General features: G+C 53.2%; 2 protein-coding genes across 2 annotated transcripts; one reads left to right on the forward strand and one right to left on the reverse strand.

Annotated features, from left to right (window-relative positions):
* Positions 1 to 426: 426 nt before the first annotated feature.
* On the reverse strand, positions 427 to 4,225 carry TGME49_248790 (hypothetical protein). The gene is made up of 3 exons (XM_002367184.2): positions 3,057 to 4,225; positions 2,171 to 2,354; positions 427 to 1,364 (listed from the first exon to the last, which is right to left on the reverse strand). Exons 1-3 carry the CDS (start codon positions 3,275 to 3,277, stop codon positions 1,038 to 1,040), a joined length of 732 nt encoding a protein of 243 aa, XP_002367225.1. The 5' UTR covers positions 3,278 to 4,225; the 3' UTR covers positions 427 to 1,037.
* A 204-nt stretch (positions 4,226 to 4,429) lies between these two features.
* TGME49_248800 (hypothetical protein) lies at positions 4,430 to 9,732 on the forward strand. The gene is made up of 3 exons (XM_018780879.1): positions 4,430 to 5,919; positions 6,537 to 6,728; positions 7,173 to 9,732. The coding sequence occupies exons 1-3, from the start codon at positions 5,211 to 5,213 to the stop codon at positions 9,068 to 9,070; spliced, it is 2,799 nt and encodes a 932-aa protein (XP_018635017.1). The 5' UTR covers positions 4,430 to 5,210; the 3' UTR covers positions 9,071 to 9,732.
* Positions 9,733 to 11,539: the final 1,807 nt, after the last annotated feature.

Consider the following 11,539-nt stretch of genomic DNA (forward strand, 5'->3'; position numbering starts at 1 on the left):
ATGCCTGAAAAGAGAGCTCGCAGGACGGCCCGTGGTGTCGCGGGGCCAGCGAGTTGCCTTGTCTACGAGTTTCTCCGTCACACCTTGATCTTTATCTGCGTGCTCGGAACATGAATTCGCCTGATAGACTCGGTGCGTCGGACAAGCCTTTCGGTTTCAGAAACATGGTGGAGAAACTGAAAAGCTACAGAATCTGCGAACACAATCCAAGCGTCGGGAGTCGCAGCGACGGTCGCGCTGTGAAGAGGGCAGTTGGTGTGTGGCGGCCAAACGCAAGCGCCGACTGGCTGCCGATACAAAGAAACGATCTTGAAACGATTTCCAGTTTCTTCTTCATATACATATATATATATATATATACGCACATAAATGCATGCGTTTACATATACACTCATATATATATATATATATATATATATATATATATATAACATGCGCCGTGATTCCAACACAGACGCTGGAAAACGCCTTCCAGACTTCACAGGTTTTGCGCGGAGTCGACAGGGCGAAAGTGGGGAGACCCTGCGCAAGAATGAAGGAAGAGGAAGGAACTGAGACAGCAAGAAGCAGGAAAGGACAAAGTGTAGAGAACTACGAAGGAGAGTACGTAAAGGAAAGAACAGGAGAAAGACGACGAGGCGGAGAAAAGACACTGCAGGACAACTTGTGCGACTGGGAATCGACACCCGCCTGACGGCGACACAAAAGGGGAAAGGCAGACGACCTGGTCTCCTCGCTTCTCTCCTTCGTACCCGCCCGCCCATCTGCCTGCCTTCTGTAGGAAACGAAACGTGGACCGGCATTTAACCGGGGGACTCCTATCTCTCGAAAAAACCAAGTCGTCACTCGTCCCCAACGCTTCGCAGGTGAACGCGCCCTCTGTCCTCCTTCTCGCGCTCCTGCTCTTGCCGTTCACCTCTCCTACCCTCCCCCCTCCCCCCCCCTCCCCAGGCGTCGTCTTGCGGCCTGTCTCCCCTGTGAGGCGCGTTAAAAAAAAGGCTCCCTGATTCTCCTCTCTCTCGCACGCGTTTGGCTGCTCACGCGGGGAGGTCTAAGCGCTTCGCATCGAAGAGTTTCCCCAGTTCTTCCTCGGAAAGACTCTTTCCCCACCGCGCGTGTTTGCCCTCCTCGAGCGCGAGGAGCTCGCGCGTGGAGTGTATGTCCAGCACGAGCTTGACAAAGCGCGTGAGGCGAAGGTGGAGAATTCGCAGTTCGTTAACTGACCATGAGTGACCGCCCCCGCTCGGTCGATAGAAGCGACGGAGAAACGCAGGGAGAGACAACAGCCGGCCTTGAGATCGCTCGACTTCTGCGAGGATATCCGCCGCTGACACATGGAGAGGATCTCGAGCCGCCGCCGACTTCTAGAAAGAGACAAAAAGCAGAGGAAGCGAGACGCAGAGGGCCTGGGGCAGAGCGGCTGCGGAACGGCGCCAAAGGACGGAGAGTGAGAACGTTGGGGCATATCGAACTCAGGTCGACTGTGTGTGTCGGAGAAAGAGAGTCGTCGAGGAATGCAGGCAACGCGACAAGGGCAGAAGGAGATTGCAGCGGAAAGAAAGTGAGGACGCGCGCAGCACAAGTGGGCAGATGCATAGTCAGCACAAAGGAAAGACGAAGGGGGCGTAACAACGGCAATCAAGGAAAACAAGAGGAAAAACCATGGACTGAGGGATCCCGATATCCATGGAGCCTCTACGGATTCTACCTTCTGTTTTCCACGTACACAAATGCGCGAGCGTGCTCAGACATGCATGCAGCGGAAGCAAATGTCCAGACTGAAGCCACGTCGCACACACTCATTACATACATACAAATATATATATATATATATATATATATGTATATATATATATATATGTATATATATGTATATATATATATATATGTATATAGATATATATGTGCATCTGTTTCTCTATTTCCATCAGGAGACGTGTATGACCGTTAGAGGCATACGACTACGCTTGTGTAGGTAGACGGAGAAGCACAGGCGAGGTGTACGCGTCCACCGCCGCTTCAGTTGGTCAGTCGATACAGCGGCGGTCCGCTCCGCGCGTCGCGGGCTGTTCGTCTCAAGGCGAGAGAAACTCTGCAACTGGCGAGAAGAGTCACGACCCCCGGCGAAGGCAGCCAACGCCTGCCGCGCGGCCCTCAACCTTTCGCGTACCTTCGCCCCGGTGACAGCGCAAACCGCGTCCATCTCCATCACCTGTTGGTGCAGAAGCGCCAGTGCGTCCTCCATGTGTCGCAGATGTTGTCGCCGCTCTTCACTCGACGGCAGACGCAGCGGCTTCACCGCATCGAGGCGCTGGTCGTCGTTTGGGTCGAGCGCTTGGCCCAGGCGCAGGTGGCTGAGACAAAGCCGAAGGTGCAAAAAGGCCGCGCCAAGGTTCCAGATATGGTTTCCAACCGCATGGCACACGCAACGAGAGAACGGCCTTCAAAGACGCAAACTTGTGAGTAAATGTCTGTTTGTTCTGTGAGCCTGCGCGAGGCGGGGAGACACAGGGAGGGGGCGTGTGTGGTCGTGAAGAGACATGCTCGGATCTGCATGCACGATGGGCCGATCGTGCGGGCCTGATCACTTCATGACGTTCAACCAGGTGCATGTTTCGAGATGTCTGCAATCCGTTCTGGAACGTCGAGCCGTCTGAAACGCGTCAGGGGAAACAGAGGAAGACGGCACAAAGGCACACCCCCGACCCACCCCCATGCGCATGCAGGGCAGACGGACAGACATCCTGCTTCGGTGGGCGAAGCCTGACGCGGCGTTCGCATGCATCGAGACAGAAACAAAAGAGAAACATGAGGGAGCGTGGAACGATAAATACACGCACCTTGAAGGACCGTCACAGCTAAATCCAATGCCATGCATGAGTTCTGAAGGTGTAAAACAGCAACTATCTGCATCTCTAGATAGATAGATACATACAGAGATACATAGATGCTTGCATAGATACATAGATGCTTGCATAGATACATAGATGCATGCCTTCGTGTGTGTGTATGAATATAGGTAAGTCTGTACGTAGATGTTTAGAGACGTTCCTTACTGTTTAAGGGAGTATCTGATGACTTCTGTGGCGTATCGGAGATAGAACCACCGGGGATAGTAGGCCTTCTCTTCGGCTATTCTTGTCCTTTTGACACAAGGTTTTTCGTAGGTCTGGACAAGGAGCGTGAGCTTGTGGACATTGTTTCGTCTCCCCCAGCGTTGCACTGAGGCAAAGACAGCCGCCGGCGCGGCTCGAAAGACGTGACGGTGACAGGACATCCTTTCCGCGAGAAGCGACAAGGAACTCAAGAGATCGTTGGGAAGAAGCAGCGCGGAGAGACAAAAGACCGAAAAAAACTGACAACGCGACGAAGGAAGGCGTGTGAACGAAAAGGTGGTGGAGAGCAGAAGAAGAAGAAGAAGAAGAAGAAGAAGAAGAAGAAAGCGAAGCGAAACCACAGAGGAAGAGAAGAGGCACCAAGAAGGCGAAGAAGCAGAACGCGAAGAAGAAGTCAGGAGCAGAAGAAGACGGAAGAAGACGGAAGAAGACGGAAGAAGACGGAAGAAGACGGAAGAAGATGGAGTATGGAACAAAAAGAAGGCGAGAGAGGACACTGGGGAACGAAGCCGTGAAAAAACAGATCTGGTAGAAGAGAAGAAGGAGACGCGAAAGGACGATATTGCAGCTTGGAGAGTCTACATGGTGTTGAGAACAGGAGGTGTATCTCCGGTGTACGTACACCGGGCCTGGCCTGGATGTCTCTTGTGGGTGCTTCGAAGAACAGAGCCAGTGAGACAGGGAGAGGGCAAACCACCAGCGCAAAACAAGACTGGAGAGTGGACAGGAAGACGGAGTTTTATAGCCATTCTAGGAAAACGCTCTGAAGTGACATCGTAGGTTGCTTGATCAGATGAGAAGGCACTCCTGCGAGAAAAAAGTCGACAAGAAGAGAAAACGGCGGAACGAAGGAAAGGGGAGAGGTAGAGAAAGGAACGCTAGATGAAACGGGCAACAGAAAGGCAAAGAAGGCAGAAAGAGAAGAAAGAGAAGAAAGCGAAGAAAGCGAAGAAAGGAAGGAACAGAAGGAAGAGAACGGAAGAATGAGATGGACAGGAGGGAAGAAAGAGTCGGGAGCGAACCGCCCCTCTTCCTCTTCTGATGTCCCCCTTGGTACGGAACAGGCTTGTATGAAGTGTAAGCAGAGAGAAGAGGCGAGAATACGAAAGAGAATAGGAGTGAAAAAGGTCTCTTTCTTCCTGCCGGTTTTCCACTCTTCACAAACAACTTGTCGCAGTTGCATGCAGCCGCTGTGTCCGCTTGCATGCGCCGCGAGCTGTATCACCTGGCGAAATGAGGAGAATCGCACCGGAAAAGGCCATGGTTTTTCGTCTCTTCACGGATCGTTCAAGCCTTTCGATTGCTTCGAAACAAAGGACCAGTTTCTCTGCGTCGGCTCTGGCGGTGTCTTTTCATCCCCCTCAAGGGTTCTTGCCCGCTCGGATCTTTGGGTGACTGTAAACCAAACAGCGCTGGCTGGCACTTGGGCTGCCGGCTTTTCCGCCGCATTTGTTTCCGAAACGATCCAAGGGAGAGCTGGACTTTTGCATTTTTCCATGCACTTTCCGTTTTCTTGTGGAACCGTTTCCAGGGGACAGAAGAGGCATCCCCTCGAGAATCCGCCGACGACGTTCTCGCGGAATCTCAAGCACACAGTCTTCGTCAAGTGTCTCGTCTCCCTCGGTTTTCTTGTTTACGTTTTCTGTTTCGGTCGTCGCCTTCCGTCGTTTTCTTCCTCGCCAACTCCTCTTCTTCTCCGCTACATCATTTCCACTTTCTTTTCGCTCCCCTCCTCCTTTCTGATTTGTCTTTGGAATGTCTTTTCTTCTGTCTGAAGTACTGTTAGATCTCTCTGTGCGTCTGTGGCTTCCCTCGTCTTCCGGCCTCTCTGCCCGCTCTCTGTGCCAGGCGATTCGTCGGTTTCCCCCGTTTTTCCGTCTTTCTTGCCGGCACTCTCTGCGGCCTTCTTGGCCTTCTCTCTCTTCTTCTTCCCCGGGCAGTCGAAAGACCTCAGCCGACCGTCGCTTCGCGCTTACCTGCACAGAAAAACCACCCACTCTCGGCTCCTCGGCAGTTGCCCGTCTTCGCCGGCTCGTCTTCGCCAGTCCGCGGCCTGAGCACTGCCGGTCGGTCTTCGTTCCTTTCACCTGAGAAATGCGACAGACAGCGCGAGGCGAGAGACGCCGGCGCCTGCCCGGCGAAGGCGGCGTCCACGCACCCGAGTCCGCCAGCGCGTCGCATGCGTCCTCGCGCGTCTGCCCTGGCATGCCGACAGGTCGCGACAGAGCCTGCGCCTCCGCAGGCGCGCCAGACGGCCGAGACAGGGGATCAGGACCTGCGAGAGGAGACGAGAAGCAGAAGAAGCAGACGAAGCAGAGGGACGGTCCTCAGCGAGAAACGCGGCACCAACCAGGGAAGGCGGCGAATGGCGACGACGAGGCGGAGAGCTCACATCCAGCAGAAGATGCTGACGCCAGAGCGACAGGGGAACCTGATGCGATGAGTGAGGACTTGCCTGGGGACTCAGACAGGCCGAGAGAAGAAGATGGAAGGCAGCAAGAGGAGACATCTTTTGAGAGGCGAGAAGCAGCCAAGGAAGGCGAGGACGACGGAGCTTCAGATGTCACGCAGAAGATGCGCGAACTGCTGCTCCTCATGACGACGCGAGGTCCTGCGCACAGTGGAGGGGGGAAAGTGAGGGTCTTCAGAGAGATCCTCGACTTTTGCAAGTGTCTCTCCGTCAAGGAACCGCCCCACCCTGAGGGCCAGGCCTTCCTCAACCGCGCCTTCGGCTTCCTCACCATCTCCAAACACTGGGACGCGAGCGACGAGGAAAAGCGCGAAATCTGCAGCGCTGTGGAAGGTGAGTGTATTCGGTCTCACAGCGCAAACAGACGGCTCCCCTCTTCGCCTTCCGGCTCTCGAGAAACGCTGTGACACCGACTCCTGGTTCCTAGGACCGCCTCGACCTGCCCTGTCCGTATACTATTGTTCACCAGGCCTCTGCAGCGCCCAAGCCGCCTCCACGTATACGGCGCGCCGCTCTACTATCGAATGCAGCATGGCGCACAGGAAACTTACTGAAAAAGCGGAAGTCACATACGCAAAAACAGATCTACACACATAATGATGTCTACGTATATATATATATATATATATATATATCTGTATATACATATGTATATGTATAGATGTAGACGCATTAGTGTCTACGCATCGTAGATATACACAAATCATTACAAAGAGAATTATGAACAGAGGGAGACATAAGTTGATATAGACAGGTGCGGGAGATGTGGAGGTGGATAGACTTTCACACGGATGCACAGAGGTGGACAAGCCAATCTGCATGCATAAATATATATATATATATATGTATATATATGTATGTATATATATATATATGTATATATGTATGTATATATGTATATCGACATCTTCAGGTGTGACGATGGGATGTGTTTCCGCTGTGCATTTCAGAACATTTGTTTCTTTTTTCTAAGAGGCAGCGGGAACAACTGCAGCAGACAGTCTCCCTTTTTCGCCGTCCTCTCTCGCCAGCGCATGCGCCTCCTCCCGGGTCTGCTGCGTCCGAACCGGCCATTGAGGCAGGCGCCCTGGGCGACTCTCAGCAGGCAGGCAGGCGAGAGTCCAATGGAGATGAAATCAACTGTAAGTTGAGGAGAAACCAGAGATCCCTTGAGAAAGAAAGAGGATAGACGCACGCAAAAGCCAAGAAACGAGAATAGGCGAGGGGAATGTACGAGACAAAAGGCGAGGAGAGGTGAGAAACGGAGAGAGGAAGACACTGGTGACCAACTGTCGTTTCAAGACAGCAGATGTCGAGAGACATGCAAAGAGGGAGGAAACGGCGACCAATGAAATCGTAGGAGGGGAGCCGGAATCCGAGAAGCTGACGATACAACCACACTTTGCGGGAGAGAGGCAGCGTCTTCATGTCAAAGAAAGTAAAGAGGAGCTCCGGTACCCTGAGAGGCCAGAGCGAGAAACGACGGAGAGTAAGAGCACAAAGAACGGCCGCAGGTGAACGATTCGTTCGTTTGTGTTTTTTGCTCTCGCTGTGTGTGTGTATCTCTCCTGTTGCGGGGTGTACAGACGCCTCGTCGTCCGCTGGCGCACCTTCCGCCTCTGTCTCGAGGTCTCCGTTTTCTTCAGTCTTTTGCTCCTTGTGTCTTCCGACAACCTCCGTTTGCTCGTCTCTCGAATCCTCTTGCGGGCCTTCCATGCGTCCCTTCCCGACCCCTCTGCAGTGTGGAACTACCCAGCTCTCGGATCCATCGTCTTCGTTCTCTTCCTCGCCTTTCTTTCCTGCTTCCTCTTCACTTCCTTCGTCTTCTGCATGCGTTTCCAAGGGCGACGCCGCTAATCCGCTGCAGCAGACTGTCAATGTGAATCTGTTTTACTCCCTTGCCGATCTTCCGGAGCAGAGCGCCTTGCGTCGTCTGCTTTGCGAGCGAGATCAGGAGACGGCGACGAAGCTGCTTGAGCGACTGCCCAAGCCTGCGATTCATTTCAACTGCTTCTTTGTCTATCCCGAGGAAGGCGGCGTTTCTGGGCAGCCATATGGCGACGCGACATGTGCGGCAAGTGTCACCAGTTCTTCGGCGCATGCAGAGGAACCCCAGAGGTCTCGAAAGCGGTCATGCTTCTCTGCTGCCTCTTCTCCTTCGACTGCTTCTTCGACTTCTTTCTCTGCTTCGTCCTTGTCTACCGCCGCTGCAGTTGCGTCCTCTTCTTTCTCTGTCTCGTCTTCTGCGTCTGCCTTCTCTTCGTCTACATGCGCTTCGTCTCCCTCTGTTTACTCTCAGCCTTTCTCTCCTTCGTCTTCTTCGCCTTACTCTGCTTCTGCCTCTGCTTCCTCGTCTGTTTCAACGGCATCTCAGGGTGCTGTTGCGGACAGGTCTGGGGTCCTCGCAGAGACGGAGGACCCTGGCGGAGACACTGCGGGCACAGGCGTCTCTCGGCAGATGTTTGTCGCTTCATATTCTCGTCGAGAGGAAGCGCGGGAGTCGCTTGAAAGCAGCGGTCACGGTCGATCTCAGGTGTATGGACAGCGCCGCGGGCTCTCTAGAGGGAGCCGGAAGCGCAGTCTGTCTTCTTCGATTTCTTCGCCTAGTATGGCCGACCGTCCCTGCTCTCAGCTTCGGCGACGGGGACAGAAGGCCTCTTGGGGAGGCACGAGATCTTCGCCATCTGCTGTCTCGTTGTGCCACTGGAGAGGCTCTCGACATCTGCAAAAGGCAGCACTGCCTTGCCGTTCTCTCTCTCTCCATCCACGCAGAGATACGCCTCCGGTTTTTCCCGGTGTCAACCAGGCGAATGTGCGGGCGTCCGTTTCTCCGTCGTCTTCTGTTTCTTCTGCTTTTCGTGTCTCTTCTTCTCCCCATGTCTCTGCCTGTGCGTCACCCGATTTTCCTGTTTCCTCCTCTTCTTCTCTCACGGTCGCTTGCGCTTCCTTGTTTCCTCCTTCTTCGTGCTCGGACTGTCCATCTGATCCGACGCGGATGGCTCAACCTGTTGTGGGCGAGGAGCGACCAGCTGCAGGCACCTCGAACTTTCGAGGATCTGAGATGTCGGTACACGGTGCTGCCGGCTGCTTGCAGTGGCCGGATCTCGGTGCATATACTTCGTACGCTGCTCCTCCTCAGACGCTTGTCACTCCCTCCAGCTGGCTTCACTCCTCTTTCTCTGCAAATGCATCGCATGCCGACTCTTCTCGGCCAGGCCGCGCAGCGGGGGAGAGGCGAACAGACCCAAACCTTGTTGATCCCTACATGAGCAGCGGGGAAGCGGAAGATGGAAGACGAGACCGCCAGCCACGCTCTGTCGACTGGAACTCTGTTTTGTGTTTCCCCCCCGCTGGCTCCGCTGGAGACGCGTACTCGCCGCTTAGCCAAGAAAACAGTGCCGGACGCGCCTTGAGCGTCGGAGATCAGGGAACCATGAGGGAAGCCTCGAGAGAAGAAAGGGGCAGTGTTGCCCCCAGATGGTGAAGAGGGAACTCGACTGCAGTAGAGAAAAGTTGATCTCACAGAGCCAGAAGCGAACGTTCGAGGCAATGCCGAATTTGACTCCTCGTTTGCAGATTCAAGATTCGTACCGCAACATGTCTGAAATTCTGTAGATGGGAAACGAGAAGGATGGCAAGCGAAACAATGCAGGCATGTACAAGGACGCTTGCACACACCGATCCCTATATATATATATATATATAAGTATGTACATATATATATATATATATATATATATTTATATATGTATGTATTTGTTAGGGTACGATGCGTTTTGTTTTCCTGTGTATGTCTGGATGTGTGCCATGGATGCATTTTTCTGGTCGGGCGTTGTCGGGTGTGCGGCCTTGATTTTTTTGTGGAAGAAGGAGGCTGTTGCGGAGACGCCACATGGGTGGGGTTTTACACTCGATGGCGTTGATGCAAGTTGCTGTGTTTCTGTTTTTCGCTTCTTGGTTTGCTACTACTCGGACTGTGCAACTAGACATGGCGAAAGAGAGGCGTGCGAGCGGCACTGCATCTGAGACGAATTCGGTTCTTTCGCTGTGTTTCGACTGTTCCCGAGTGCTTTCACGACCGTGGCTCGGCTACCGAGGTCGCGGTCTCGGTTTCAGACTTTTGATAAGTTCAAACCGTATCGTCAGTTTGTGTTGTCGACGAGGGACAAGTGAGGCGGATGAAAGCGGACGTGAAGTCTGCAGAGGAGCAGCGGACAAACTTGACTCAGATTCGCGCGCGTCGTTCGCCGCCGTAGAAGCAACTCGTGTATCTCAGACTGAAAGCAGTGCCAGTTGCCTCTGCTCCAAATAGGGAGGAGAAGACAAAGGTCGGAAGCGCCTTTTAGCAGCGGCATAAGTTCTTGTTTTTGTAGGTCAAACCACTGAAGCACAACTATGTCAGATCGTAAACGTTAGAGAGAGAGGATATGCGTGGTAGCTCTCCCCATATTTTCACGGGCGGATGCATCGCCCATCCAATGATCATATACATTCCTCCGTAGGGAAACGACTTCTGTCATGGAAATGCATATACACTCACTCTCGACTCCGCAAGTGCCATGGAATCTCGAGTCGGACGACGCTTTTTATGCGCAGGCGACCCCGTTTGCTTTAATAGGTTTGCATGCTTGATTTTATGGGCGATCTGTAGGCATTCTCGTGCCTCTCACTGTCTTACCGGGGGAACCGATTACCTCCTGGATACACTTCCCGCTGCTTTCCTGTGACACAGTCTGTTATTAGTCCCGTTGTTTCCTTTGTCCAACGAGAAATAACGATCCCCCAACGCCATCCCTGTCGTGCCTCCATCGTCGCTGTGAATGCCGTGAACGTTAATGCAGCTGTGTCGTGTTCAGTTCCTCAAATTTGCACATTCAACCAGAGTGAGACTTGCTTCTCTTCACGTCCACTCGTCGTTCATTCACAGATGGTGAGCCATCTGATTCGTATCTGACTCCCTCGTTGTGCGAGAAATGCAGGATCTGCATTTTTCCCTCGGGCGCCCGTCAACCTTTACATTATTGCTCTAGGATCGATGTGTACGCACACTTCAGCACCAGTGGCAGGTACACAAGCGAAGCTGAGGAAAGCTGGTTTCCCCCCATTCTCGTTAGTTCTTTCCTACTTAATAGGGTCACTCTCGTTTTCTGTGTCCGACTTCCGCGACATGCCGTCCACCCTTCAAAGGAGTCGTCTTTCGTCGCACTCCTAACGGACAAAAGTGCATCAACGGTTCGGATTTCCCGGCACACCGGTTCTGAACGTTCAGGACCGCCTGTGAAGTTTCTCCGTCATCCATGCAGTGAAAACTGTTTCTTCAAGTTGTCGATTCGCGTAATTGCGACAGCCTGTGCGTTTCTCGAAAGACCTGTACAGGTCGGGAACGGTTCGAAACCCACGGCCAGAGACCCCTGGATGTTGACGTGGTTTCGGGGTGGTTTCTACGGTTCCGTTTTTTTTCCTGGAAAGCGCGTACGTGGTCGAGTCAGTGCTGTCGTCTTTCGCAGGCTATCCGAATATGTTCGCACGTTTTTCGACGCCTTGACCATGTTGGAACGGAGAATTGCTGGCGTTTTTTGGCGAGTGTGCCGAGACCGTGCAGTATGAGCAATCAAGCCTTGCCGAGGAGCACTTTTGACGCTGTTTCGTGCTTTCGCGCCTTCAAACGCGTTCCTCTATCGTTCTCGACCCGATCCTGCCCGTGTGTGCTCGTTGCCGCCAATCGCGCAAGCGGAACGGAATGGTTTTTGCCGCGTGCGCCGCGGATCGCCAAGTTTGAGACGTTTCCTGTTCCTTTCCCGAGTTTTTTGGCACTTTCTACCGTCGAGGCGCGTTTTTGTCTGCAGTTTACTTTGGTTTGGTGTGTGTGAGTCCGTCGGCAGTTTGGAAACGCGCGCCATCTCAAGTCCTCATCAAGACCTGTGATCTTGGTCCACAGAGTCCGGGCGGAAAA

The sequence above is a fragment of the Toxoplasma gondii genome, chromosome XII (assembly GCF_000006565.2).
Source record: "Toxoplasma gondii ME49 chromosome XII, whole genome shotgun sequence".
NCBI classification, from domain to species: domain Eukaryota; phylum Apicomplexa; class Conoidasida; order Eucoccidiorida; family Sarcocystidae; genus Toxoplasma; species Toxoplasma gondii.

Bases quoted from the DNA above. Each gene is read 5' to 3' on its own strand.
- TGME49_248790 (XM_002367184.2), bottom strand. From the start codon at position 3,277: ATGTCCTGTCACCGTCACGTCTTTCGAGCCGCGCCGGCGGCTGTCTTT. The intron at 2,355-3,056 runs GTAAGGAACGTC...GCTTTGTCTCAG, and splicing joins ATCAGATACTCCCTTAAACA to CCACCTGCGCCTGGGCCAAG. The intron at 1,365-2,170 runs GTACGCGAAAGG...GTCTCTTTCTAG, and splicing joins GCGCTGTCACCGGGGCGAAG to AAGTCGGCGGCGGCTCGAGA.
- TGME49_248800 (XM_018780879.1), top strand. From the start codon at position 5,211: ATGCGACAGACAGCGCGAGGCGAGAGACGCCGGCGCCTGCCCGGCGAA. The intron at 5,920-6,536 runs GTGAGTGTATTC...TGTGCATTTCAG, and splicing joins AATCTGCAGCGCTGTGGAAG to AACATTTGTTTCTTTTTTCT. The intron at 6,729-7,172 runs GTAAGTTGAGGA...CGGGGTGTACAG, and splicing joins CAATGGAGATGAAATCAACT to ACGCCTCGTCGTCCGCTGGC.